The sequence below is a fragment of the Amblyomma mixtum genome, chromosome 8, assembly GCF_055824585.1.
Source record: "Amblyomma mixtum isolate Tamu chromosome 8, ASM5582458v1, whole genome shotgun sequence".
NCBI lineage: Eukaryota > Metazoa > Arthropoda > Arachnida > Ixodida > Ixodidae > Amblyomma > Amblyomma mixtum.
The window spans coordinates 72,891,525-72,918,033 of NC_143019.1; the positions used below are offsets into that span (position 1 = coordinate 72,891,525).

Consider the following 26,509-nt stretch of genomic DNA (forward strand, 5'->3'; position numbering starts at 1 on the left):
CGATGGCGGCTCCTTCCGCCTCTGCAGGCGAATTAGTTCGAATAGTGGCGGCGGCCCCCACTGTGCCGTCTTCATAGGCTGCGACTGCCGTGAAATATCCTGGTTTACAATTTTGTGCCGCGTTGACATAAAGGATATCGGAGCGGTTGCTGTATGTTTTGGTGTAATAGCTCGCTCGTGCCTGCCGCCTACCGTGATGGAGACTAGCACTCATATTGCGCGGTAGGGGCTTCTGATATATGTGATCCTGCGTGCGCAGAGAAATCATGTAAGGTGTAGGACTTGTTGGGGTGGGAATTGGTGGATTGAGACGTAGCTGTCGCAGTAGGCATTGTCCTGTTTCCGTGCGACTCAGGCGGACTAATTGGTTGGTGCGTTGAGCCTCTATTAATTCGATCACTGTATTGTGGGTACCAGTGGCCAGGAGACGTTTCGTGCTAACCGTCCGTGAAAGACGTAAGGCAGAGGTGACAGCCGTGCGTATTAGGATGTCTGCCTGTTGTGTTTGCCGCTGAGTGAGTATGTGGTATGGAAGGCGGTATGTAATGCGTCTAATGATTAGTGCATTTGTCATATTGAGGGTCTCGCGTTCAGACAGCCCATGATTGCGTGCTGCCACCCGCCTGATAAGTGCAGCGACCTGTTTGGTCTATCTCTGCAAGAGCTGAAGGGTGGCGGTTGCATCGAGTGTGTTGTTAATGAGAAGGCCGAGAATCTTCACCTGAGGCACAATGGGCACTGGATTCCCGTACATGTGCAGTTCAATCGGGGGGTCACTGGGGAGGGGTTTCAGCTGCAGGAGTTCCGATTTATTTGGAGAGCAACGGAGGCCTGTGTTTGCTAAATGAGTGGTGGTGATGTCTATGGCAGATTGCAGGATATCCTGGGCTGTTCCAAGGGATCCTCCCGTTGTCCAGAGGGTTATATTGTTACGGGGATGTTACGGCGGTAAGTCTGTGTTGGCGGCTGCTCTGAGATGGCCAGCACTCAGCTCAGACAGCGAGGGCCCAGCTACCAACTGTCAACGTCGTCGTCGTTCAGCGCACCGCCACTTCTTCGTTCACGGTCCATCGGTAACACTATCCCCCTCGGCTGAAGGCAACGCAGGCCATCGTAGCGGTGTTTTTGAGCCTCTTGGGAGGCGGAGAGCTTGTGACGAGCAACCTGGCGGGCGGCGTCTGCTCGGGCGATAGCGTCATGCGCATATGTAGTGACAGGGCCGGCTGTGGGCAGCAGAGTGTCGAAGGGCAGTAAGGGGTCTCGTCCAAAGAGAAAATAGAAGGGCGAGTAACCAGCGGTATCATGGCGCGAAGAGTTGTAGGCGAAGGTGACAAAAGGCAAGCTTATGTCCCAGTCCCGGTGGTCGTCGGATACGTACATGGCGAGCATGTCTGTAAGCGTGCGGTTGAGACGCTCCGTTAGGCCGTTCGTCTGAGGATGATAAGCAGTGGTGAACTTGTGACGAACGGAGCAAGAACGGAGGATTTCGTCAACAACTCGGGAGAGGAAGCAGCGGCCACGGTCGGTAAGGAGTTGACGGGGAGCGCCATGGTGTAATATGACGTCGTGCAGAAGGAAGTCAGCGACGTCAGTGGCGCAGCTGGTTGGAATGGCGCGAGTGATCACGTACCGCGTGGCATAATCGGTGGCGACGGCAATCCACTTGTTCCCCGAGGAGGACTCCGGGAAGGGCCCAAGTAGGTCTAGCCCAACACGAGAAAACGGGTCGGTCGGGATGGGAATCGGCTGCAGGTGTCCAGACGGCAGGACAGCGGGCTTCTTTCGGCGCTGACAGACGTCGCAAGCGGCAACGTAGCGTTGGACGGAGCGGTACAGACCAGGCCAGAAGAAACGCCGGCGCACGCGGTCGTACGTACGGGAGACACCAAGATGACCAGCCGTAGATGCGTCATGCAGTTGTTTGAGGATAGTGGAACGTAGGTGTCGGGGAACAACGAGCAAGTGCTCAGCGCCATCAGGTCGCATGTTGCGGCGGTACAGCGTGTTTCCGTCGAGCAAAAACCGGGCCAGAGAAGTGTCGCGCCGGTCGGTGCTGACGCGGTCGATGAGAGAGGTGAGGGCGGGATCCAAGCGCTGTTCGTCGGCAATGTGGGAGAGGTCGGAGATGGAGAGGACACAGGCATCCGACGACTCACAGTCTGTAGAAGGAGGATCGACGGGATAGCGTGACAGGCAGTCTGCATCTTGATGAAGGCGACCGGACTTGTGAACCACGGAAAAGGTGTATTCTTGCAATCGCAATGCCCACCGGCCAAGGCGGCCAGTAGGGTCCTTGAGAGAGGAGAGCCAGCACAGGGCGTGGTGGTCGGTGATAACAGTGAATGGGCGGCCAAACAAGTATGTGCGGAATTTTCCAATGGCCCAAACAAGAGCCAGGCACTCGCGTTCTGTGATAGAGTAATTCTTCTCGGCGGACGAAAGAAGACGGCTGGCGTACGCAATCACGCAGTGCTGGCCGCGTTGTCGCTGAGCAAGGATGGCGCCAATTCCGTGACCACTGGCATCAGTGCGAAGTTCAGTCGGGGCAGACGGGTTGAAATGGGCCAATACAGGAGGGTTAGTGAGGACGGCGATAAGGCTGGAGAATGCAGTAGCCTGCTCTGGGCCCCAGGAAAAAGGAACGCCTTTCTGCAACAGATTGGTGAGAGGGCGAGCGACGGCTGCGAAGTTCGGGACGAACCGGCGAAAGTAGGAACAGAGACCGATGAAGCTGCGGACATCGCTGGGCGAGCGGGGACAGGGAAAAGCACTGACGGCACGAACTTTATCAGGGTCAGGTTGTATGCCACTCGCATTCACCAAATGGCCGAGGACTTTGAGTTCGCGGCGGCCGAAAGTACATTTTTTTGAGTTGAGTTGAAGACCTGCGCGGCGGAAAAGTGCCAAGATGGACGAAAGGCGAAGCAGGTGGGTTTCAAAAGAGGGCGAGAAAACAATTACATCATCTAAGTAACAAAGACAGGTCGTCCACTTGAAGCCCCGGAGTAACGAATCCATCATCCGTTCAAATGTGGCAGGGGCGTTACAAAGGCCGAAGGGCATGACCTTAAATTTGTAAAGGCCATCAGGGGTGACGAAAGCTGTTTTCTCGCGGTCTCTTGCGTCAACAGAGATTTGCCAATACCCGCTACGAAGGTCGATGGAAGAAAAGTAGCGGGCGCCATGTAAACAGTCCAGGGCATCATCTATGCGCGGAAGGGGATAGACGTCTTTCTTCGTGACCTTGTTGAGATGACGATAGTCGACGCAAAACCGCCAAGTTTGGTCTTTCTTTTTCACGAGCACGACAGGAGATGCCCAAGGGCTGTTTGAAGGCTCGATGATATCGTTGGCCAACATCTTGTCCACCTCCCGCTGGATGACCTGGCGCTCTGGTAGCGACACACGATAAGGCCTCCGGTGTATAGGTCTTGCATCGCCGGTGTCAATGCGGTGAGTCACTACCTATGTTTGACCCAGAGGAGCAGAAGCGAAGTCAAAAATGTCGGTGTAGGACACCAGAAGGTTGTGAAGATCCAGTGCATGCTCGGGGCTCAGGTCAGAAGCAATCATCGCAGAAATGGATTGCGGAACGTTGGACGGGATGTCGGGCGCTTGAGAGACAGTAGAAGGCGGTCCAGGTGAGAGAGCAGTGACGGTACAGTCGGTGAGAGAAGACAAAGTAGCAAGCGATATGCCTGCAGGAAGAACTTGTGGTGACAAGCTGAAGTTGAGGACAGGGAGGTAGGTGCTATTCTTGGTGACGCTCACGATGAGGTGCGGAAGAACAACATTGCGAGAGAGAACGACATCGGCGAGTGGGCAGGCAAGATAATCCCCATCAGGAACCGCAGGAAATGGTGACATAGGCAGATAAACGGCAGAGTCAGGGGGCAGGCGAGCGTACTCGGTGGAGCGAAGGCGGGGCGTGGAGCTTGAGGGTGTGTCGGCTGAGCTGAGAGGCAGGTCCAATCGTAGAAAGCCGCTGGAGCAGTCGATAAGGGCAGAGTGAGCGGTTAGAAAGTCTAGACCAAGGATCACATTGTGAGGGCAGTGTTCGAGGACGGTGAACAAAACTGGGATGTTATGACCGGCAAGAGTGACGCGGGCAGTGCACAAGCCAGTGACGGCAGCAGTGCTGCCATCGGCAACGCGAACGGTGGGCGAAGCGGCAGGGGTCTGAACTTTTTTGAGGCGACGGCAAAAGGATGAGCTAAGAACCGAGACTTGGGCACCAGTGTCAATGAGGGCAGAAACAGGAACACCGTCCACAAAAACGTCGAGCAGATTACAGGGCGAAGGCTGGGTCAGTAGAGGATTTTCAGGTCGGGGCACCAATGCAGCATCACCTCCGGGAGCTGCACTGGCTAGTTTCCCGCGAAGCGGCCTGCAGAGGACGGTGAGTAACTGCGGTGCGGAAGAGGTGAGCGGGAACGGTGGGCTGTCGGAGAGGGAGAGCGGCTGGTTCTGCGAGGAGGCGGTGTGGACTCGGTGCTGGGTGGGTCATTCCGAGGCGTGAAGCGACGGGGTCCATAGTCATAACGGCGGTCGACGTAGGGCAAAGGTCGGGGAGGTGCGGACCAACGGCTGCGGCAGTGGCGAGAGATGTGGCCTACGCGCGAGCACGTAAAGCAGATCGGCCGGTCGTCAGGAGTACGCCACTCATCGGGATTGCGATACCTTGTGTAACTTGGGACGAAGGTGTTGCGGGCCGTAGCAGTAGCGACCACGGGAGAGATGGGGCTCGCACTCCGTGGTTCGACGGGACGATGGCTGGAGGGCATGCCCAAGTTGGCGACCTCCTGGCGGACGACAGCTTGAATAAGGGATATTGTGGCCAGGGTGTTGTCCGACAAGGGCGCGTTGGTCGTAACAGGAGCCAACGCCTCCAGTTCACGGCGCACGATGCGAGTCACGTTGTCGGGGTTTGAAGGCTGCCTCAGTGTCGGCAGATCCTCGCACGTGGAACTGGCAGCGGTGTTAGGCAGGCGATCAAAGCGGTGTGCAATGCGCCGGTGCTTGGCCTGCTCGAAGCGTCGACACACCTGCAGAACGGAGTCAACCGTAGAGCAGTCCCGGCATAGAAGAAGGTGGAAGGCATCGTCGGCAATGCCTTTAAGAATGTGGCCTACCTTATCGTCCTCGGTCATGTTGGGATCGACCTTTCGGCACAGTGCCAAGACGTCTTGAATGTATGTAATATATGATTCGGTGGCCGTTTGGGCGCGAGCTGAAAGTTCTTTTTTGGCAGCAAGCTGACGGCCAACTGGTTTCCCAAACAGGTCGCGGAGCTTCTGCTTACAGGCATCCCACGTGGCAATCTCTTCTTCGTGGGTTTCGAACCACACGCGTGCGGTGCCGGCAAGATAAAATATCACATTGGCCAGCATCAGCGTGGCGTCCCACCTGTTGTGCTGGCTAACACGCTCATAGAGCGAGAGCCAGTCCTCGACATCCACGCCATCTGTACCGCAGAATGTGCCCGGGTCGCGAGGGTGGGCTACGACGACAGTTGGCGTGGCAGGCGCAGACGGAGGGGCCGGGTCGGTAGTCATCTCGCCCGTTCGGCCCGTCGTCTCGTCGGCTCGTCGGGTCGTCGGCATGTCGGCTCGAACCCGCGACCTCCACCAAAAGATGTTACGGGGATGTTACGGCGGTAAGTCTGTGTTGGCGGCTGCTCTGAGATGGCCAGCACTCAGCTCAGACAGCGAGGGCCCAGCTACCAACTGTCAACGTCGTCGTCGTTCAGCGCACCGCCACTTCTTCGTTCACGGTCCATCGGTAACAATATCATCTGCGTATATGGCTGTGTGGAGCCCTGGGACAGCAGCAAGGGCCTTTGCCAGTGGCGCTAGGGCAATGTTAAAAAGTAAAGGTGATAGAACAGCCCCTTCTGGGGTTCCCCGGTTAGGCAGGGGGAAAGGCTGGGAGGCAATATCCCCAAGGTGGAGGTCTGCCGTACGCCCCTGAAGGAAGGCCCGAATATATTGCCATGTGCGGGCCCGTGCCACACCCCGTGGTGGCTAATGTCGTGAGGATATGGTCATGGCTTATTGTGTCGAAAGCCTTATGGATATCCAGGGCCAGTATGGCTCGCGTAGAGGCTGTACGACGCTTAGTGCAAAAGAGGGACTCTTTAAGCGCGAGAAGTACGTCTTGCGCCGAGATGTTTGGGCGGAAGCCGAATTGAACGTTTGAGAGAAAGCCTGTTGTTTCTAGGAACGGTTGCAGGCGATTGAGAATGACATGCTCGAAGACCTTGCCGACACAGCTCGTTAAGGAGATGGGGCGCAAATTTTGAAGAGTGAGGGCTTTGCCCGGTTTGGGTATAAATCGCATGCTGACATGGGTCCAGGCTGATGGGAGCGTCCCAGCTTGCCAGTGGTTATTAAAGAGCTCCGTGAGTTCCTGGAGGGAGACATCGTCCAGATTGAGTAGTGCCTTGTACGTTATGCCATCCGGCCCCGGCGCCGTAGAGCGGCGAATACTAAAGAGTGCTCGGCGGACTTCGTTTAAGGTGATGTCGGCATCAAGTTCTGGGTTAGGTGGAGGTAGATTGGGTGGATCTGCCGAATGAAGAGATGTGGGTATACAAGTGTCCCGTAGTTGGCCAATTACGTCGGTGCCCTTTTGGAGCTCTAGTTGTATTAGACGTTGTGTGTTTACTTGTGTCTGAGATTTAGTGGTTGTTGGATCCAAGAGAGCGCGTAGGAGGGACCGTGCGTTTAGTGCTTAATGTACCCTTGAGGTCGTTACAAAAGGTTGCCCAGTTTGCGCGGGCTAGCGTGTTCGCGTATTCTTCTGCCTCGCGAGTGAGAGCGGCTATGCGGAGTTTTAATTTACGATTGTGTCGCTGGTGACGCCAGCGCTTGAGAAGTCCCTATCAGGCCTCCCATAGATGAGCCAGATGCGGATCAACCTGCGGTGCCTTAGGGGTATTTTTAATGCTTTTGCTGTTCGCCTGGATGGCCTTCACCAGACGGTCTGTCCAGTCAGTGGCAGTACGGGGTTCTGTAGAATCAGTTGCCAAATATGAGCGCAATTTATCCCAGTCAGTGAGAAGCTGCGAACGAGGGTTGAAAATCTTGGAATCATAAGATATAATAGTGGAGACTGGAAAGTGGTCACTTCCAAGGCTATCCTGGAGCACCGTGTGAGATTTAACGATTATGTTCGGTGTGGCCCATGTGAGATCGGGTGTGGTGTCGCAGGTGACGCTTGTGCCAATGCGAGTGGGTACGGTGGGGTTTGTGATCAGGCTAAGGTTGTAATCAGCCATTGCGATAGAAATCAGGTTACCTTTCGGGGTATCCGAGCTGTATCCCCAGTGCGTGTAGCGTGCATTAAAAACACCCACCACAAGAAGGTTTGAGGAACGGAAGGAGCCCAGGGTACCCGGAATAACTCTGCCTTTATCTTTAGGATTGCTGTATATGTTATTAATAGTGAGGCCATATGTGTGTCCTGGTGAGCTGAGCTCTACCGCGGTATATTGAGTGCCCTTGCTGTCGGGCGTGCTTGTCGGTGTGCGGTCTAGTACCGGCATGGATGCGAGTGTCAGGATTGCCGTACGTGGTGTAAGGGCTGCCGTGTGATAACCGCTGATATGAATGCGATTTGTTTCCGTCTCTTGCAGAGCGATGACATGGGGGGGATTAGGGGAGTTTGCTATATATGCGGCTAGTTGTGCTTGTTTTCGGCGTATGCTGCGACAGTTCCATTGCCATATAATTGTTTCTGCTGGTGTATTGGACTGGTGTCGCCGCCGACGTTTTCGCGTGTTATTGTTCTGCGCCATGTTGCTGGTCTGGAGAGAGTGGATGAGGACAGGCAGCGGGTTCAACTGCGCGCTGCTTGCGAGGCAATTCCTGATGCGGTACAAGTTCGAAAAGCTTGTTGATGCCGGCTTCATGTTTTTCCAAGCGTGTGTTAATCGTAGCTTCTATCCTGTCAGCCATGGACTGTATCAACTGTGCCTGGGCTAGTATGATATCAAGCCTGCGAAATTGAACAGGGCGGATTTTGAGTCGGAGGGAATTTTGGTGGCAGTTGTGGAGATGAGAGCGAGCTCAATGGCTGCTTCGATTTCAGTTTCGCGGAACATGTTATAGAGTTCCCATGATGGCTTCTTGAGGCTCCTCTGCTTGAATTCTCTCCCTAGAGTGAGAAATGTCTCTGGGAATTCTGAATTTGAAGACTGAATGCTACTGATGCACTCCTGACACTACTCATATTTCAGAAAGGATTTTACGAGGTAACCACACAAGTAGTATATGACGCAATCCTGGGCTGATGGTGTGTAATATCCGTGATCGGGAGCGACGCTTTCCCTAACTTGTGCGGATGCGTAGATTTCAGATAACTTCCCCTCAATGGTCTTCTGAAGCTGCTCACGTGATGCAAGCCGTTCTTTTCTCCCAGCCTTCATCGTCTCTTCAACAGTGGCAAGAACGAATGTGGGTTCTTCTATCACATTGCTACCAACACAAGCGCTTATCGGTGCGTACAAACTCAACAGCCTGCATATGTGAGAGAAGCTTGTCAAAGTAGGATGGTCCTCATCACCTCCGTAGCTTCTGGTGAGACCAAAAAAAACGTCTGAAAAATAAGATGCATGACTTTTTTTTTAAGTTAAAACGTACAATGAAGTCGTACGTACAATTGAAAATTTTCGAAATATATGCAGTGTAAATAAACGGGACCATTTTCAATATGGTTTCCGGGTGTTCTGCATGTTCGAAGTAAGTAATTAAGTTCAACTTAATGAGAGTCCAGAAGTAAAAGAGAAGAAATTGCTCCCGTTTGTACTGCTCACCTCTAAAGGATCCTGATTCAGCTTTCCGGTAAGTACATAAGATGCTTCTTGGGATAAAAGATCTTTCGTGAGATCTAGGACTGACGCAAGAGTAGCACGAAGAGATTCAGTGGTAGGTTGCGAAGCAAACATAACAGTTCCTTGAGAAATGTGGTTCCCCTTCATCAGATTTACTGCATCAAGGAACTTCTGGATGATCTGGAAGGTGAACCAGGAGGAAAAGAACAGTCAACAATGTTAGAGAAAATTTTCACCCATTTGCGAGATATTTCGTTTATATGTGCTTACCTCCATATCCTTCGAGGAGCTTGTTATTCCAAACCGAGGCAGTTTTATGTTCACAGCATCAAACAGACTGTTCACCATAAGCGCGAACTCGCTGGTGCCATCACAGTCTTCCAGTCCAGGCTGCTTGAGCCGCTGGTAGACCCTTAGCCCGACTGCAGTACTGCGGCTTAATAGCTATAAAGAAAGAAATGAATACAATACTTTAATATGTGTGCACGTTAAAGAACCCCAGTTTGTTTGAAATTTCTGGAGCCCTTCACTAAGGCGTCCTTCGTAGCCTGAGTCTCTTTGTGACGTTAAACTTCCGTAAACCATTATGTATAAATTACAAGAACATGACGTGTTTAACTCCTTGAAAAAGTATATAGCGAAGTATACTCTTCGTTAAAGGAAGCATTTTTATTTACTCGACGTTCCGATCGGAGGACCGATGTTTTTACACCACTTGAAAAAAGATCGGCCCTCCGATCGAAACGTCGAGTCAAAAAAAATGTTTTCTTTTACTTCGACCCAGTTGAAAAAAAGGAACAGAGGTAAAAAATACAATACGAAAACGGTCAAAAACACGACAAAATATTTTGTAACTTTAACAGAACGGAACATTTTTCTGTTGCTTTTAGTATTTTTGTGTTTGGTTTATGGAGGTTTAACGTCCCAAAGCCACTCAGGCTGTGACTAGCGCCGTAGTGAAGGGCTCCGGAGATTTCGAATACCAGGGGTACTTTACGTGCACGGACATAGCAGGGTACATGGGCCTCTAGAATTTCGCTTCTATCGAAATTTGACCGCCGCGGCGGGGTCGAACCCGCGTATTTGGGGTGAGCAGCCGAGCGCAATAACCACTGAGCCACCACGGTGGTTTTTTTTTTTTGGTCTACTACTGTACTTTTTTCTCGTACATTTCTGTAGTCTATAGTTCTTTTGTACATTTTTGCAGTTACTACACAAAATACTGTTCACTCCAAACAGAAAGGAGTTAAAAGGGAATAAAACTGTCCTTCAGCGCACACCCTTGTATAAAAGGGAGTGTACTACAGGACAGCTTACTCCCATTTAGGTGTATTTATGCTCAGAATGTTCTTACTGCAAGTTTTTGGTCATATACGCATACATTACAGAAAGTGTGGTGATGGCAGAATTTTTGACCGATACAAAACTCGAATCGAGTGCAGGCCAGACCTATAGGCTACTCAAAAGTATAGCAAATAAGCACTCAGGAATGAAGGAGACGAACCTCTTAAGACTAGTCCAATCATTTATAATCAGCAGAATCATACGTGGCACCATACCTACGGCTAGCCAGAGCAGAAAAGCACAAGGTTGAAATCCTAATCAGGAAAGGCGTCAAAAGCGCTCTGGGCCTCCCCCCGTAGACATCCACCCAGAACATTCAAACACACTAGACGAGCTCATTGAGGCTACCAGAGTAGCGCAGCAACAACGACTCCTACGCAGCCATTCGGGGCTAAAAATACTAGAAAAGCTAGGTTTTGAACCTCGAGGGCGGCTCAAACACACGGAGAATATCTCAACAGACACAAGGGACGAAATCAGAATCCCACCACTCCCAAGGAACATGCATCCGGTACAGAGTAGACGAAAGGACAGAGCGAAAGCTCTACAGAAAAAACAAGCCAACAGACAGGACGTCGTTTACACGGACGCGACGAAATATGAAGGCAGAACGGGTTTCGTTGCCCTACCCATTGGACCACAAAAGTCCGTCGGACATCCGTTTCAGATCCGAACGACCGCTACTGTCCGCAACCCAATTTGAATGTCCATCGGTCGCACACCGAACGTCCATAATCGGAAATTAGCAAAGTCCACTGGTAGTAAACCACCGGAGGTCCCGCGGATTTTCGCTTTTGGACGTCCAACACTCGCGAACCGGCGAAAGTCCTGAGGATTCACTCTTTTGGACGTATGAGTCGGTCTAGCGCGGTATGATCCTCTGGTCACCCGCTGTACTACATATATGTGCCTTTGACATTTTTTCAAGTGCATATGTACGAGTTTTCGTTGTCAAACGAACAGTTACGTGCGTCAAATATAAACCTAGCTCTGCAACCACAAGTTTCTTCACATTCAAATAATTCAAAACGCGCTGTTACAAACGGGCCGGCGGCTGGCGGACGCCTGCCAACGGGTCGGTGGCGGAGCCCGCTTGAACGAAACGAGGCGGGTGGCTTGAGCAAAACGAACGAGGTTTATTTCGTGGTTTTGGTTTTCTTAGCCAGTCAAACAAAACGAGAAGGAAAGTAAAGCTGTGCCTGGCCGTGACGCTGTGTGATAAGATGAGCAGGGCGGAAGAGGGCACACGTGGCGCTGACGAAGCACTTAGCTGTTCGCAGCACGCGCATTACTTTTGCGCCCAGCAACAGCCTCTGCCAAAGCCGGTCCAGTGGCGGCGCGGCGGGAAGAGCGTGGAGTGGAAGCGGTAAGTCCGATTAGTTTAATCTGGAGCACAGTCTTCTCGCGTAATTTTGGGCCTTCCTTTGCTGTGCTGATTTTAGATGCGTAGCTGCTGTCAAACAGGCTTGGAGCCGGTGGGAAAAGGCAGCAAACGTGAGTTGGTTTCGTTTTTTCTTTCCTTTAGCCGACTGACGTTCGCTTGGAGTATCTCCTTTGTTACACTCTTCAGCCGATTTAGGTCCGTTGTACATGTGCATGGTTTTAGCAGTAATGCAACTCGACTGTATGTTTTATGCTTAGTGGCAGTTGTGTTTTGCGCTGTTAAACCTGTTTTGAGCATTGGTTTCGCTTCTTTATATGTGGTACACCTTTTTCAGCATTTGTTTCATTTTGTGCATATACACTTCTCAAAATGTAAAATATTCTGCAAAATGAGCTGTTCCTCTTCATGAACTGGAGATGCATTCCTTAAAAACCGCGCAAGCTTTCTTCGCAGGTCCGAGAACTTGTGCAGCTTGGGGGGGGGGGGGGGGGGGGGGGGGAATTCAAATGTCGCTGGCATATGTAGTAAGCGATCAGCTGGCAGCAAAGTTCTCTTGGGTTGGGAGGAAAAACAAGCTGGACTTTTCAGCCTTGAGGATGTGCAATGCAATTATAAGTAAGCCAAAGACTACTGCCTGCTTAAAAATTTCAGCGGGGGTGGAGAGCCAGTTGCAGAAAATTGAATTTTGGTGGCCTGTACCAGCAGCAAATGTTGTACCTCTCTCCTCATTGTAAGAATGAAACTTGGAGAAAAAAGACATTTATCCCCTTTTATTTACAATTTTTTTCTGCTGGTCTACACATTAGCATGCAAAGGATTTTTGCAAACCATTTCAGTGCTTGCCTCTTGCAGTGATAGCTATATAAGGAACTTGCTAACTGGTGTTGCATTAACCTCTGTTCAACTTCTGGCCAAATAGAAAGTTATGCAGGTAGACCTCAGTGATAAGGGCCATGGAGGCTCTCTGAAAAACATTTCATATGTAGTCATGTGATTCATTTGAGTTGTCATTTATTTATTTATTTATTTATTTATGTATTTATTTATTTACCCTCAGGGCCGTTAGGCGTTACAGAGGGGAGTGGGAATAACATGCAAGTATAAAAAACAAAACAGCAGCTAGAAAAATTGAATATAGTTACAGCACACACTGGTATAAAATCAATAACAGAATTAACAAAAGGCAGCATTACACAAAACAAAACACAAAAGAAAGCAGCAGCTAATAAATTAACAAAGTTATAGACACATACTTATATAAAATTAATAACAGCGTTACGAAATGCAGCAGTATCCGTAATTACAGCAATATTCTGGGGAAGGTGATTCCAGCTGACACAAGTTCTGGGTATGAATGAATCGTGAAAACATCTTGTACGGCAAGGAGGGATCCAAACTTTGTGACGGTGATCAATGCGTGCGGAAATATAGGGTGGTCTTTTTAGTAACTTCTCTTTAAGATAAGGATTATGATAAATTTTGTGAAAAGTACATAATGAAGCTATTGACCTGCGATGGGAAAGAAGCTGTAGGGAAAGGTTAGTTTTCATGGCAGTTACACTACTAGTACGATGATAGTTGGAAAGTATGAAGCGACAACCGCGGTTTTGAATTGATTCTAAGTCAGAAATGAGAGATTCGACCCCAGGGTTCCACACCGATGAAGCATATTCCAATTTAGAGCGGACCAATGTTTTGTAAAATAATAGTTTTAATGAACTCGGTGCACATGAAAAATTTCTGCGAAGGTATCCAAGCATGCGATTGGCGTTATTTTTAATGTAGTCAACATGAGTTTTCCAAGACAGGTTAGAAGAGACGTGAACACCCAGATATTTATAAGACGACACAGTTTCAAGAGTGATGTCATTGATGCAGTAGGTAGAGGGTGTATTAGATAGACGAGAAATGGGCAAATGCTTGCATTTAGTAATGTTTAGCTTCATATTCCACAGGTTACACCAATCCAGTACCTTGTTAATATCTGACTGAAGAACACATACATCATTATCATCATTAATTTCGCGGTAAATAACACAGTCATCGGCAAAAAGACAAATGGAAGACGATATATTAGTTGGTAAGTCGTTTATATAAATGAGAAAGAGGAGGGGCCCAAGAACGGACCCCTGAGGCACGCCAGAGCAAACAGGAGAGGAATCTGAATTGATAATCTGATACTGAATGAATCTGATAATGAATCTGATACTTTGCCCTGCATAATCCTGAATAGAGTTTTCATTCCTCTTTGTAAGGTTTGTGAGTGTCTAGTGGAAGGACACTGGCACTCTTCCAGCAGACAGCAGATGCAGAAACATGCTATGTGTTCAAGGCATGTTTCCGGATCTGCTGTCTGCTGGAAAGAGCCAGTGGCATTCAACAGTGCACCAACTGACAGCCGGTGGCATGCGAGTCATTAAAATTTATACACCCAGTAATTAGCTTTCTTGACCAAGGGGCCAATAGTAGGTATTGCTGAAACACTACAGACTGCATCAATACGCCTCTTTTGATCAAAAATAAATGTCCTGTGGACGTCTGCCAGTTGGAAAGTTTGGTCCGTGGGGTAGTGTTCGGACGTCTCGCATGCGACGGCCGTGTTCTGACGTTCTCTGAACGTCCCTTGCACAAGCGATAATTTTCCACCGGACGTCCTGTGGCCGTTTAAAAAAGGCACGTCAGTTTCCGGACGTTTGACGGACGTCCGAAAATCCGATTTTGGCGTCCATGGGGCTCTCACTGGACTGCCATTTTCTTTGCTCCGGACGTCCATCAGACAACCTATGTACATCCGTCGGACATTTGCGGACCTCTACAGATGTCCAGCGGACGTTCAAACATACGTTGCCATGGCATCCGTTGGATGTTCGATTGCTTTTCGTGGTCCAATGGGTAGCGACTAGGGAGGGCGGAAACCGAGTCTCGTGCTGCAGCGGCTGAGGAGGTAGCCATTGCTCTGGCCCTAACTCAACAGAATGTCAGGGTGATTATAACAGATTCTAAATCGGCTATCCGAAACTACAACGCAGGCAGGGTATTTGTCAAAGCAGTCAAAATTCTGACTGCCGCCCTGACACCGGCAGAACTATCTTAACCTAGTTTGGACTCCGGTCCACGAGGGCTTCCGGGGAAACGAGACAGCGCACGCATTGGCCCGAGGACTCGCACAACGGGTCCCCAGTGCCGTCTCGTCGAGCAGAGAGCCCCTTCAGAGGGACGAGGAACTGAACACGTACCAAGATATTCTTAGCCATTACACATTAGGAAGACATACACTACCTGGAGCATGCAAGGGCCTCAGCAAAAAGGAAGAGGTCATATGGAGAAAGTTACAGGTGGCAGTTTTTTCCAACCCACTAGCCCTAAGCAGATGGCATCCGGCGACCCAAGACCCGAGGTGTAAACAGTGCAGTGAAATAGCAGACATGATCCACATGGTGTGGACATGCCCTAGCCACAACGAACCAGACAGGAATATAGAGTCCTGGGAGGCTTTAATGGCCAGCCAGAAAGAATAACAAAAAAGTCATCCGTCTGGCCCTGGACACCGCTGAATCCCAAGGGATCCCAGCCTGCTGAAAGGGGAGGAAGATGACGGCGGTCAAGACTCAAGTATTCATCGCCCTCTAATTCCGTGACGGGTGTAAATAAGGTTATTTCATCATCAAGCGAAAAGCGTCACTAGGCTCGTCAACACCGCGCTTCGCGTGAGCCGGAGGCCAGATTTGCCACTTCTGCGCATGCGCGAAACCGAGCGACGTCACGCGCAGCGCAGGTATCCGCCGACTCCGTAATAAAAAAAAGAATAAAAATAAGCACAGAAACCAAAATATAAAGAAGGGAATGAAAGGAATAAAAAAATTCAGGGGGCACTTTGGCTCCCTAAAGTGCTGCAAGGCGCAAGCGTTTCCTGGCCATTGTTTGTTTTTATTTACTTTTTTATTTTTCATATTTCTTTTTTATTTTTTATTTCTTTGATCATTTTCTTAACTGTATTGTTTTTTATTTTTATTTTCACATCTTGTTTTTATTTTGTTTTTATTTCTGTTTATTTTTATTTTTTTATTTTCATTTTCTTGACTTTACTCCTCTTATTTTATTTACGAAGGCCATGCATTCACTAGATGCGCCTTTATTCATGCTGGAACCTTTGAGCCTTTTAAGCAGATGCCGAAAATCGGACGAATCTGCCTACGCGTCTGTCGACACGGCTGCCGACGCGTCTGTCGAGACTCCTGCCGACGCGTCTCCTAACGACAGTATGAGGCATTAAAGACTTTCGCTTTAATATCATAAATAAAAATATAAATAAAAGAGAAACAGTGCGCCAGGAAACTCATATCTAGGTGGACACCCGAACCGCGCCGTAAAGGAAGGAAAATGAAAAAAAAAAATAGTTTTACGGAAAGGAAATGAAGCCGGTGTCTCTCATATCTCGGTGGATACCCTAACCGCGCCCTAAGGGCAAATGCAATGAAATGAAAATTGGTTTTAAAGAAAGGAAATTCCTCTCTATCATATCTTGGTGTACACCCGAAAGAATGGACACCACAGTACCTGACAGTACGTGTCTCTAAAGCAACCTTCTAAGACAGCACCGTATTCACTACACGCGCGTCTCCTACTCCGCCTCTGTACAGGCAGTGTGTGGACGGCCGAACGCCTCCACCGTTATCGTGGTGCCCCCAGTGCATTGTGCGTGAACTGCGACAGCCATGACGTCAAAGCAAGCGTACTGAACCTTTTCGCTCGTATATCCAGGCTTAGCCACAGCTAAGCCACTGCCAATTTTTAAGCGAAAGCCTTTAATGTCTCATCGTTGTATGCAGCAGTTGTCGACAGAAATGTCACGCTTTTCAATTTCTTTTCCTCAAAAACCAATTTACAAACGAGAAAGCTCGACCCGAACGGGCGATGGTGTTCTGTGTACTCCCTGACGGCGTTGCAAGACGCTGTCGCGTTCCACTCTCTTAACCACACATCAGTGACACAAGCAGCAACGCCGCGCCTAAGCCTTTCGCCTCACAGCACCTTATGTCAACAAAGTGCCCCCAGATTTTTGATGGTAGTGCTGTAACCTTCTAATGCTCAGCCGAATGTTGCTTTCGAAAATTCTTGCGCTAGCTCAAATAGTAAACAGCGCCACAGAGAGACCCATCAGTGGGACAACTTTGAAAGCGTTCGTCCGAATGGCCGCGTTACTCAATGTCGCGTTACTATGAAACGCAAGGCCCTCCAAAAGGGACCAGTAGGTGGTATCACTGGTACACAGATTATTGACCGCCTAGTTGCTGTAGAATTTTTGGAGTGGTATCAAGTGATTCGGCGCGTCCCGGAGCATAATATTACGAATCGAATGAAAGCGTAGCTTGTCATAGGGATTCGCACCGACGACCTTTGGTTCCCCAAACCGTGACTTCTTAGAACTTCAAACGTCCATTACGCCCAAACTATTCGACATAGGGCATTCGAAGTGATGTCAAGCCATTTGTCTTCTTTCGCTGTATACGTTGGCATCCAAAAAATAGATATCCCTATATAACTAAAAAATTTTACCGGATATAGCGAAGATGGCTAATGACGCAATTATAATAATAATAATAATTGGTTTTTTGAGGAAAGTAAAGGGCACAGTATCTGTCTCACATATCTCGGTGGACACCTGAACCGCGCCGTAAGGAAAGGGAGGGAGGCGGAAGTGAAAGAGAGAAAGAGGTGCCGTAGTGGTCGTCTCGTAATAATTTCGACCACCCGTACGTTAGTGCAGGCTGACCACCTGGAGATTGCGGACAGCCGGCTTCTTCACCTATGGGAGGCAAAGAGAGGACTCGAGAACCGACTCATACTACAGCGGTGGAACCGCAATCTGCGCAGAAGAATAGCTAGGCAAACAAGGAGATCGAGAATTGTGATCACAAAATTCGGCGCATTTTAGAAACAAAGAAAAACAGCGCCGCGCGGACGCGTCTCGCCGGCGCAAGCCGAAAGGGGGAGAGGGAAACCCCCGCTGGGCGCCTAGCCTGTGTGCGTGTCAAGATGGCGCTGGTGCGTGTGCTCTCTCTCCCTTCCTCCACCGCTCACCGCCACGGCGTGCGCCGAAGGAATGAGTCATCCACGCCGATTTCTCTAGAACGTGCGAGTCGTTTCTACTGTTAACCGGGGGAAGAGGGGGAAGCCTTGCGAGCGCTAAGACATGTCCCCCTCCTCTGCACTCGGACGTCGGCTACGCCGCCACGACGGCGCCACGCTAGAACACGCTGGAACCTTCGCGAAACGACTCCTGACTTTAACCAATGAGGACGCGCGACCGGCGAGAGAAAGGAAGGGAACCTGCACGGGAGATGCTGCGTGTATGTGCGCGCCTACTCTGGCGCGTAGAACAAACAGACGTGCAAGCGTGGCTATAAAAAGGGCGTTGGCCGCTACCAGTCAGACCGAACCGCCGTTTAAGCTTCATCGAAGCGCGCCCGTTCGACTCCCGGGAAAACACCACTCGGCCAGCAACGGACCAACGAGGCAACGTTCGCCAGTCTGCGGGACGGCATCGTCGTGGAACTCTGGTCGTCGGACTGCCGCAGTGCCCGGTGAACAAATTGTGTTTCGTTTGTTTACCTCTCTCTCGTGTTAGTGCACTTTAGGTGTAATATTGCCTTTGTACTGTACTCTCTCTCTCGTGTTTAACTTTACACGAGTTGCATTGTAGGTAATCACTTTGTATGTGTTTGTACTAGTGATTGTGAAACCCTCTGTATCGTCTCAATTGCTGTTTAAACTTTGTTATTGTTTGTGAACCTTTGGCTCCGACCCATTCTCTGGCTTGCGACCAGCGAAAGCTGGGCACCGAACGCCCAAAAACCTCTTGTCACTTGGTAGCTGGTCTCCGCTGAGTTTGCCACGCTGAGTCGAGGACATCTCCTTCGAGTCCGAGACCGCTACCCCCACACGCTCTAAGGGTGTCTGGGAACGTCCCATGTAAACGTGCGCGAAGTGTGGTTGACAAGGATCATGCGGTCAAACTTACTCAGCAAAACTGGGAGGACATATGCAACCGCATGGATCGCAATATGGGAGTCTCTAAGACTTGGAACTTGCTCCGTCATCTACTTGACCCTGCAGGTAGCAAAACCACCCAGAGGCAGAACCTGCAAAAGCTTGTGCATGCATACGCAGGCTCACCAGAGGACCTTTTCCTTGAACTTAAAGACAGATATATTGGCAATGCTCCTATCCAAGCCTTCCCAGATTACGCTGGTCCGGAAAACACGCAGCTCGACTCCCCGATTACTGTGGATGAGGTTAGGGCAGAGATTGCCAGGCTAAACTGTAAATCCGCCTCTGGCCCAGATGCAGTATCCAACAAGATCCTCCGCAACCTAGATGAACAGTCGCTACAATCACTAACTGAATATATGCAGAAATGCTGGTCGGAGGGCTCAATCCCACAAATATGCAAAACGGCAGAGATCATTCTCATTTCAGAACCCGGGAAGGCACTCAGCCTTGAGAACCTCAGGCCAGTAGTAGTAGTAAAAGACTTTTAATCGACCATAATTTACAGGCCGAGCATTTCGACCGCCTGGGCGACCAGAAGCCGCTGTTCTTCTTTCCCTTCAGCGCCAAGCCAGTCGAGCCAGGTGGTGATGGATAGAGAGGGTGGGGGGAAGGAACCCGACTGCTGAGCAGCCGGGCAATAGAATAGGCAATGGGCCAGGTCCGCATAGATACAGGGGCAGTTGGGACAGGAAGGGTCCGATCGATAGCGATAGAGGAAGAGGCGGGACGGGGTGATAACTGCATTCATCTGAATGTGCCGAAGAAGGCGACACTCCGGCACCGTGAGTGATGGATGAGGGGGAGGGTAAAGGCGTTTGTCGAGGCGGAGCTCAAGGTAGACCTCTTTTATGGTGCGGCGAAGGGTGAGTCTCCCACCGTCCTCTGAGGGCTTGGGCCAGGGGATCAACGGTGCCCGGAAAAGTGTGTCGCGGGCGAGCTGATGGGCCAGCTCATTGCCGTCAATCCCTGAATGCCCAGGGACCCAGCGGAGGAAAACGATGGAAGGCTGCAGTGCGGAGACCGCTCGTTCGACCTCCTGTTGGAGAGAAGGGGTCAGGGTGCGTTTCTGTATGTGGTGTATAGCGGCTTGTGAGTCCGAATAGACTGTGTACTCTTGGAGAGAGGAAAGGAGGGAAAATGACTGGAGGGCATGCGCAATGGCGAGGACCTCGAGGGACAATGCGTCTGGAGGGTGTAGATACGGCCCGCTGGTGTGGGTTTCAGGAGCAGGGAGGTGTGGATGGTACAGGGCGTAGCCGCAGGAACCTCGAGGAGCCACGAAGGAGGCATCCGTGTAAGCTACACCCTGGGTATCAAAGAGAGGGGAATGGTGCTGTGCGGCCGCATGACGACGTCCGGCGTGCAGGACGGGGGACATGTTGGTCGGGAGGGGAAGGATACGAAGATTGGGGGCGGGGGTGGGAATAGGAGAGGTAAACGGGGAGATTGGAATGGGCGAGATACCCGCTTGAGTCAATAACCACTGACCCTGACGGGTAAGGGAAAGCCGGGCAAGCTGCGAGTCACGATGGAGACTGAGAAGAGAACGAAGAGGATGGAAGAGGCCTGTGGCAAAGAGCTTAGTGGTAGAGGTAGTGATAGGGAGGTTGAGAGCTGCCTTGTAGAGGCCCACAAGGGCAGTCTCGAGAGCGTTAAGTTGAGTCTGAGTGAAGGAAGCGTAGGGTGCAAAGTACAAGACCTTGTTGAGGGCCAGCGCGTGGGCAACTCGGCACGCGTGAGCCTCGTGGAGACCTGAGCGTCGAGTGACCACGCGCCGCAGGAGGTGAGTTACAGAGTGGCAGGTGGTGACAGCGCGGTGAAGGGATTGCACATTCTTAGCCGCATGCAAAGGGAAGCCAAGAACTTTGCACTGTGTGACGACAGGAATGGGAGAGCCAGAAAGGTGGAGAGAGACGAAGTGGTTGTGTGAGCGCTGGTAGGAGGAATGGTTGAGAAGGAGAAGCTCGGATTTCTCAGGAGCAGGAGAGAGGCCAGCGGTGGTGAGAAAGGAGTCGATGAGATCTAGGCCACGTTGCAGGGTGTCCTGTACGTGACCGGGAGAGCCAGATGAACACCAGAGAGTGATGTCATCGGCGTAGAATATATGATGCAGGTCGGGAATTTCAGCTAGCTGGGAGGCGAGAGGGGCCATAGCAAGATTGAAAAGGGTAGGAGAGAGAACAGCACCTTGAGGAGTGCCTCGGGTGAGGTTGTGGGGGTCGGACAGATAGGTGTCGACTCGAAAGCGAGCGACACGTTTAGAGAGGAATGAGCGGATATAACAGTACATGCGGGAGCCACAGTCTAGGGAGGCGAGTTGGGAAAGGATGTGGTCGTGGCAAACACCGTCGAAGGCCTTGCGAACATCGACGGTCACAAGTGCGTGAATTTGAGTGGGGGTAGGTGACAGAAACGTGTGCTGGAGAACCAGAAACATGTCCTGTGCACAGACGTGGCGTCGGAAGCCGATGAGAGAATGAGGGAAGAACTCCCTCGTCTGGAGAAAATTAGAGAGGCGAGTCAGGGCCATTCGCTCAAGGGTCTTACCAACACATGATGTCAGGGAGATTGGGCTGAGGTTAGAAAGAGAGGGAGGCTTGCCCGGCTTTGGAATCATAGAAATGAGGGAGGAGGTCCAGGAGCTGGGCAGACAGCCGCTGTCCCATGCATCATTGTAGGTTTTAAGGAGGAATTCTTTGGCGCAGTCAGGAAGGTTGCGAAGTGTGGTGTATGTAATGGCATCCTCACCGGGAGCCGAGCGTGTAGCATTAGCAGCCAGAGCCGATTCGAGCTCCCGGAGAGTGAAGGATTAGGCCAGATCGGGGTTAGGTCCACCGCAGTACACCGGGTAGGAGGGTGCCAGAGGGGGCGGGAGATAGAGAGAGGCGAGCTGATCAAAAACATCGGAGGGAGTTCCTTGAGTGAGGGCTTTAGCTAGAGTGGGAGCAAGGGCAGGCTTAGTGCCAAGGAGGGATTTGAAGAGAGACCATGTGGATCGCGAGTGCAATGCAGAGTCAAGACGGTCACAAAGAGCACTCCAACGAGAGTGCTCGAGGGAGGCGCAGTGGGCGACGATCTCGGCCCGCAAAGCAGTGATCCGGGAGGAAAGTTGGGCATTGTGTGGTTGGGAGCGAAAGGAGCGTTGAAGACGTTTACGGCGACGCCATAAACGGAGAAGGTGAGGATCTGGGTCTTGGATTGGGTAACGAGAGCGAACGCGACGGCTACTGGACGTGAGCGCTGCAGAGATGCGCGACGTCCAGTCGTCGTAGGATTGAAAGGAGTCGGAGGCGAGATTAGTGCGAAAAGCATGCCAGTCAGTGTGAATAATCGGATGACAGCGAGGGATGTGGGAGAGAGAGGTGGTGATATGGATGAGAAAGTGGTCACTTAGAAGAGTTTTGGCTGTCACCTGCCAGTGAAAGGAAAGTGAACCCCGAGAGAAAGTGAGGTCGGGTGTCGTAGGGCGTTGTGAGGCAGTGCCCGCTCGAGTAGGAGAGCCAGGAGTATTAAGAAGGGTGAGGTGGCGTTCCTGGGCCAGACAATGGAGGAGGCGGCCGGGTTTGAGGGTTTGTGGGTAGCCCCAGAGTGTGTGAGGGGCATTAAAGTCACCACCAAAGAGGAGATAGGAGGTAGAAGAAAGAGAGTGAAGGAATTTGCCCAGAGCAGAGAATAAAGAGGAAGTGACAGGGGGGTTGTAAAAAGACAAAAGGACGAGTGAGATGCGGGAAGAAGGGTGGTAATAAACCACACCAACTAAATATTTAAGGAGGGTGGAGGGGATGTCAATTTGCTCTACGAGCACGTCACTGCGTACATAAACAGACGCAAGTGGTGTGGCCGTCGTGGCATGGCAGGCGCGGTAGCCTGGGACATTGCGGGCCGTCCGGGTCTCCTGGAGAAGGAGAAAATGAGGTAGGGAGGGGCGGGTGAGTAGATACTGGCTCACGTCTTGTGTAGGTAAGCTCATGGAGCACGGAGTTCATACCCGCCTCAACCGGTTTATGGAGGAGAACGAGCTGTACCCCCCAACCATGATTGGCTTTCGACCAAAGCTTTCTACGCAGGATGTAATGCTTCAGCTCAGACATCAGATTATTGAGGCAAAAACGCGGGACACCAGAATAATTCTTGGACTCGACCTGGACAAGGCCTTTGACAATGTCAGACATGATGCGATCTTGGAGAACCTTCATGAACTCGGGGTGGGAGCCCGCACCTTCAACTATATCCGCGACTTTCTCTCAGGTAGAAAGGCGCATTTTCAAGTAGGAGGAACAGACACGCAACACTCTGGCGCAGATTACAAACACATACTCTCCCCTCGCCCCTTACCCTATCCCACTATCATCCCTCCTTCCCCACTCCTGCTTGCGCCCTATGCGCAGAACCCTTCGCTTCTTCCCTCCACATCCTTTCCCTCTGCCCGGCGGACCCTCCCCCGCGGGACCTAGAGAACCTCAAGACCTGGGAGGACTGGGAGACCCTGCTGCATTCGGAGGACCCGGCCGTGCAGACCATCGCCACCGGCCGTGCTGCCAGTGTTATGGACCTCAGGAACATAAACACTTGAGTGCAGTGGGGTCGTGCGGGGACCCTGGGGCGTGCCCCGAATTCCTTTGTAAATAAAGTTTTCTCTCTCTCTCTCCACTCGCGTGACTTCCCCCTCGGCAACAAGGGATCGGTCCTGTCACCCTTTCTCTTCAACGTTGCAATGTTGAAACTTCCACACCAATTAGCGCAGATCCCGCAACTCCACCACAGCCTCTATGCTGACGATATCACCTTGTGGACCGCCGAGGGCAGTGATGCCGAAATCGAAGAGAGACTCCAGCGTGCCATCGATATTGTGGGAAGCTATGTAGACCCCAGGGGGCTGCGGTGCTCTCCAGCCAAATCTGAATTTCTCATATTCCGCAAAATCAGATCCCTTGCGCAACCCCCACCGGCCATCGAACTCAGTATTCGCGGAGTCCCCATTCCTCGAGTACCCAAAATTAAAATCTTGGGCCTAATTCTACAAGAACACGGCTTCAATGGTGACGTAATTCAGAAGCTTCAGGGAACCTCGCAGCAAATTATGCGACTCATTCGCCGCATTAGTAACCGCCACTCGAGCTTGAGGGAAAGCAATACTCTCCGTTTAGTACAAGCCTTTGTGGTCAGCCGCATCGCTTACGTATGCCCTTACCTACATCTCAAGTCAGCTGAAAAAGAGAAAGTGGAAGCCATAATCAGAAAATGCGTCAAACAGGCAGTTGGGCTACCCATGCACACAGCGACTGAGAAAGTGTTAGGTCTCGGTCTTCATAACACCCTAAGTGAGATTATTGAAGCGGTAACCGTCTCGCAGTACGAACGACTAATGGCCACACCAACTGGCAGACACATTCTGTCCACACTCGGCATAACATACAAACGACAAGGCGGACCAACAACTGACCTTCCCAAACATATACGCCAGCTTCTGGTCATTCCTCCACTACCTCGGAACATGCACCCCGATTTCCACGCTGAACGTCGTGCAGAGAGAGCCAAATCATTAGGAAAACGCTTCCTTAATGATACCTCTGTGATATATGTTGATGCAGCAGATTCTTCGGCTGACAAGATGGTAGCTGTGGTCACCACGGAATGTGGTACACTCATAACTGGGGGCACTATACGCACTCAGCACACACATGTTGGAGAAGAAACAGCCATTGCTCTAGCCATTGCGGGATCCTCGGCAGAAACCATTGTCAGCGACTCAAAATTGGCAATACGTAACTACACGTTTGGAAGAATCTCTCCACAAGCAGCCCGGATTCTGCTAAATTATCAGCCCACGCGGCTCATTCGCCTAATCTGGACGCCTGCTCATGCCTCCCTTGCTGGTAATGAGGCGGCTCATAACCTAGCTCGAGAACTATGCCGCCGAGCTGGGTCGTGCAGTCCACCCGCCCTATCCCTTTGTGGGTTCACCTATAATTTCCGTAACATAGAGAAAAACACTACACATGTTTCGGGTCTAGGCATCTTCAGAAATGATATGGAAGAAGTTTCAGAACAATAGCAGCAATAGTTTAATCAAGAAAAGTGGGACGCATGTGTCCCATTGGCACATGCTGTCCTTTTGAAAAAGTGGGACAACACTGTCCCATTGACTCACGCGAGTACCAAGCTGTGGTTAGTTCTGTCATTGTTTGTGGAAGGGGCCGAAGCAGGTTGCACACAGGGGTACATTACACACACCACACACAAACTTCGTGCGCGTTTCACTCCCGGAGGTGGCACACCACCTACATTTTCGCCTGTTCGGCACTTACCGTGGGTTGTGCCCATTACCTGCAAACCTTACTTCGTCCGCAATTCCGGCCATTTTTTGTAATAAGAGGGCGCACCTTGGCCAAACGGTCATATCCCTGTTCTCTCTTTTTTCTTTCGTTGTGTCATTCACATGAAGCGAGTTCATCATTTGCTGAAATCGTTTGAAGGACATCAGCTTTGAAATTTCTTCACAATGAAAGAGAGGGTCACGGCTCCAATACTGATACAGGTGGTGCCCTGGGCACACGCTCATCAAGAGCAGTGCACCAAAATATGCTCGTAACTCTTCTTTTGTCAGAACTTGCCACTTCCTTGGGTACTTCTTTGCACCGAAGAGGTTCGTCTGCTCAACTATAAATTCAATCATCTCATCATCAAAATAGAGCGCGAATGCATCAACTGCGCGTGCTGGCGCCTTTGGGGAGGTTTGAGAATCCCATGTCTTTGGGCTTTGAACTGTATTTAGCGGTTGTTTTGTAGTCCATGCACTGCCGACCTCCTCCTCTTCTGGCTCACTCTCTCCACCTTGATCCAGCAGGAGCGCATTCCGTTTCCTCCTGAAACTTTTTTTTGAAGGAGTAGACCGCCGTTGGCGCTTGCTCACTGATGGATCAGCGTCCATTTCGTCGTCTTCAAAGCTCGAATCCGACGGCGCTAGCTCAGGGACAAAGTCGTCCTCGCTGCTTTGGGCCTCGTCTTCGCTAGTCTCAGACTCGTCAGGCAAACTGAAGTAGAGCGCCAGCGCTTCATCCCGCGTAAGCGAGCCCCCTGCGAATTCGTAAACGATACGAAACTTAGAATTATCAACATCGACAGCTTACTTCGTTAGTCGTAGCATACTTTCAGCATTCAGTGTGCAAAAATTATGCCCCTGGAGCGCGCCCTTCACGTTCGCTTAGTGTTTTCGATCCCCTCAATCCGGCTCTGGCGCTCATAGAGACCTCTTTTTCGGGCACTCTGCGATTCTGACTACCTAATAAATCGTTTAGGGCATGCACCAAGTATTTCCCTTGAAGGACAGAAAAGGAAAAACTTACCATTCATCTCGAAATCTTTTTGGGCGCGAACAAGCGGGAGCAATTTTTCCGGCATGAATCTTCACAAAGGAAAAAGTTCAGCTTTGAATGCTGGTGGTGCCATCTAAAGGAAAACATAAAATTTAGTGGCACAAGCGTTGTCAAAGACTCAAGATAGATGGCGAGACAAGACTGTTGCCCAGAAATTCACCCGCTGGCGCGTACGGAGGTTTTTCGTGAGAGTAAAAAGCGGGACCCATCTGTCCCGTTATCCCATAAAGGGCTATACTCCGGCAAGGACAGGTTGTTTTCTCACAGAGAAATCCTGCAGCACTACAGGCTTGCAAGACTCAGATTTCCCCCAGCAGATGAAACGCTTTCCAAGCAACAGGCCAAAGCCTGGCGTAAACTTCAAACTAAAACCTATCCAAATCCCCAATTGTGTAGCTTCTATTCGGATGGACTCTACTCAGACAAATGCAAAAATTATGATGCGAAAGCCGATCTAAATCATATGATCTGGAACTGCCCGCAGTCCCTACCCGCGAGTCGCTTCATTACCGACTCTGA

At 50.8% G+C, this 26,509-nt stretch overlaps 1 protein-coding gene and 1 pseudogene across 1 annotated transcript; both read right to left on the minus strand.

Annotated features, from left to right (window-relative positions):
• Window positions 1-3,571: 3,571 nt before the first annotated feature.
• On the minus strand, window positions 3,572-5,661 carry LOC149332984 (uncharacterized). The gene has a single exon (XM_089555945.1). The coding sequence runs from the start codon at window positions 5,601-5,603 to the stop codon at window positions 4,368-4,370; it is 1,236 nt and encodes a 411-aa protein (XP_089412071.1). The 5' UTR covers window positions 5,604-5,661; the 3' UTR covers window positions 3,572-4,367.
• Window positions 5,662-7,981: 2,320 nt separating this feature from the next.
• LOC149332985 (uncharacterized) lies at window positions 7,982-25,967 on the minus strand (annotated as a pseudogene).
• Window positions 25,968-26,509: the final 542 nt, after the last annotated feature.

Excerpts from the sequence above, each read along its gene's own strand:
- LOC149332984 (XM_089555945.1), bottom strand. The coding sequence starts at position 5,603 with ATGCCGACGACCCGACGAGCCGACGAGACGACGGGCCGAACGGGCGAG.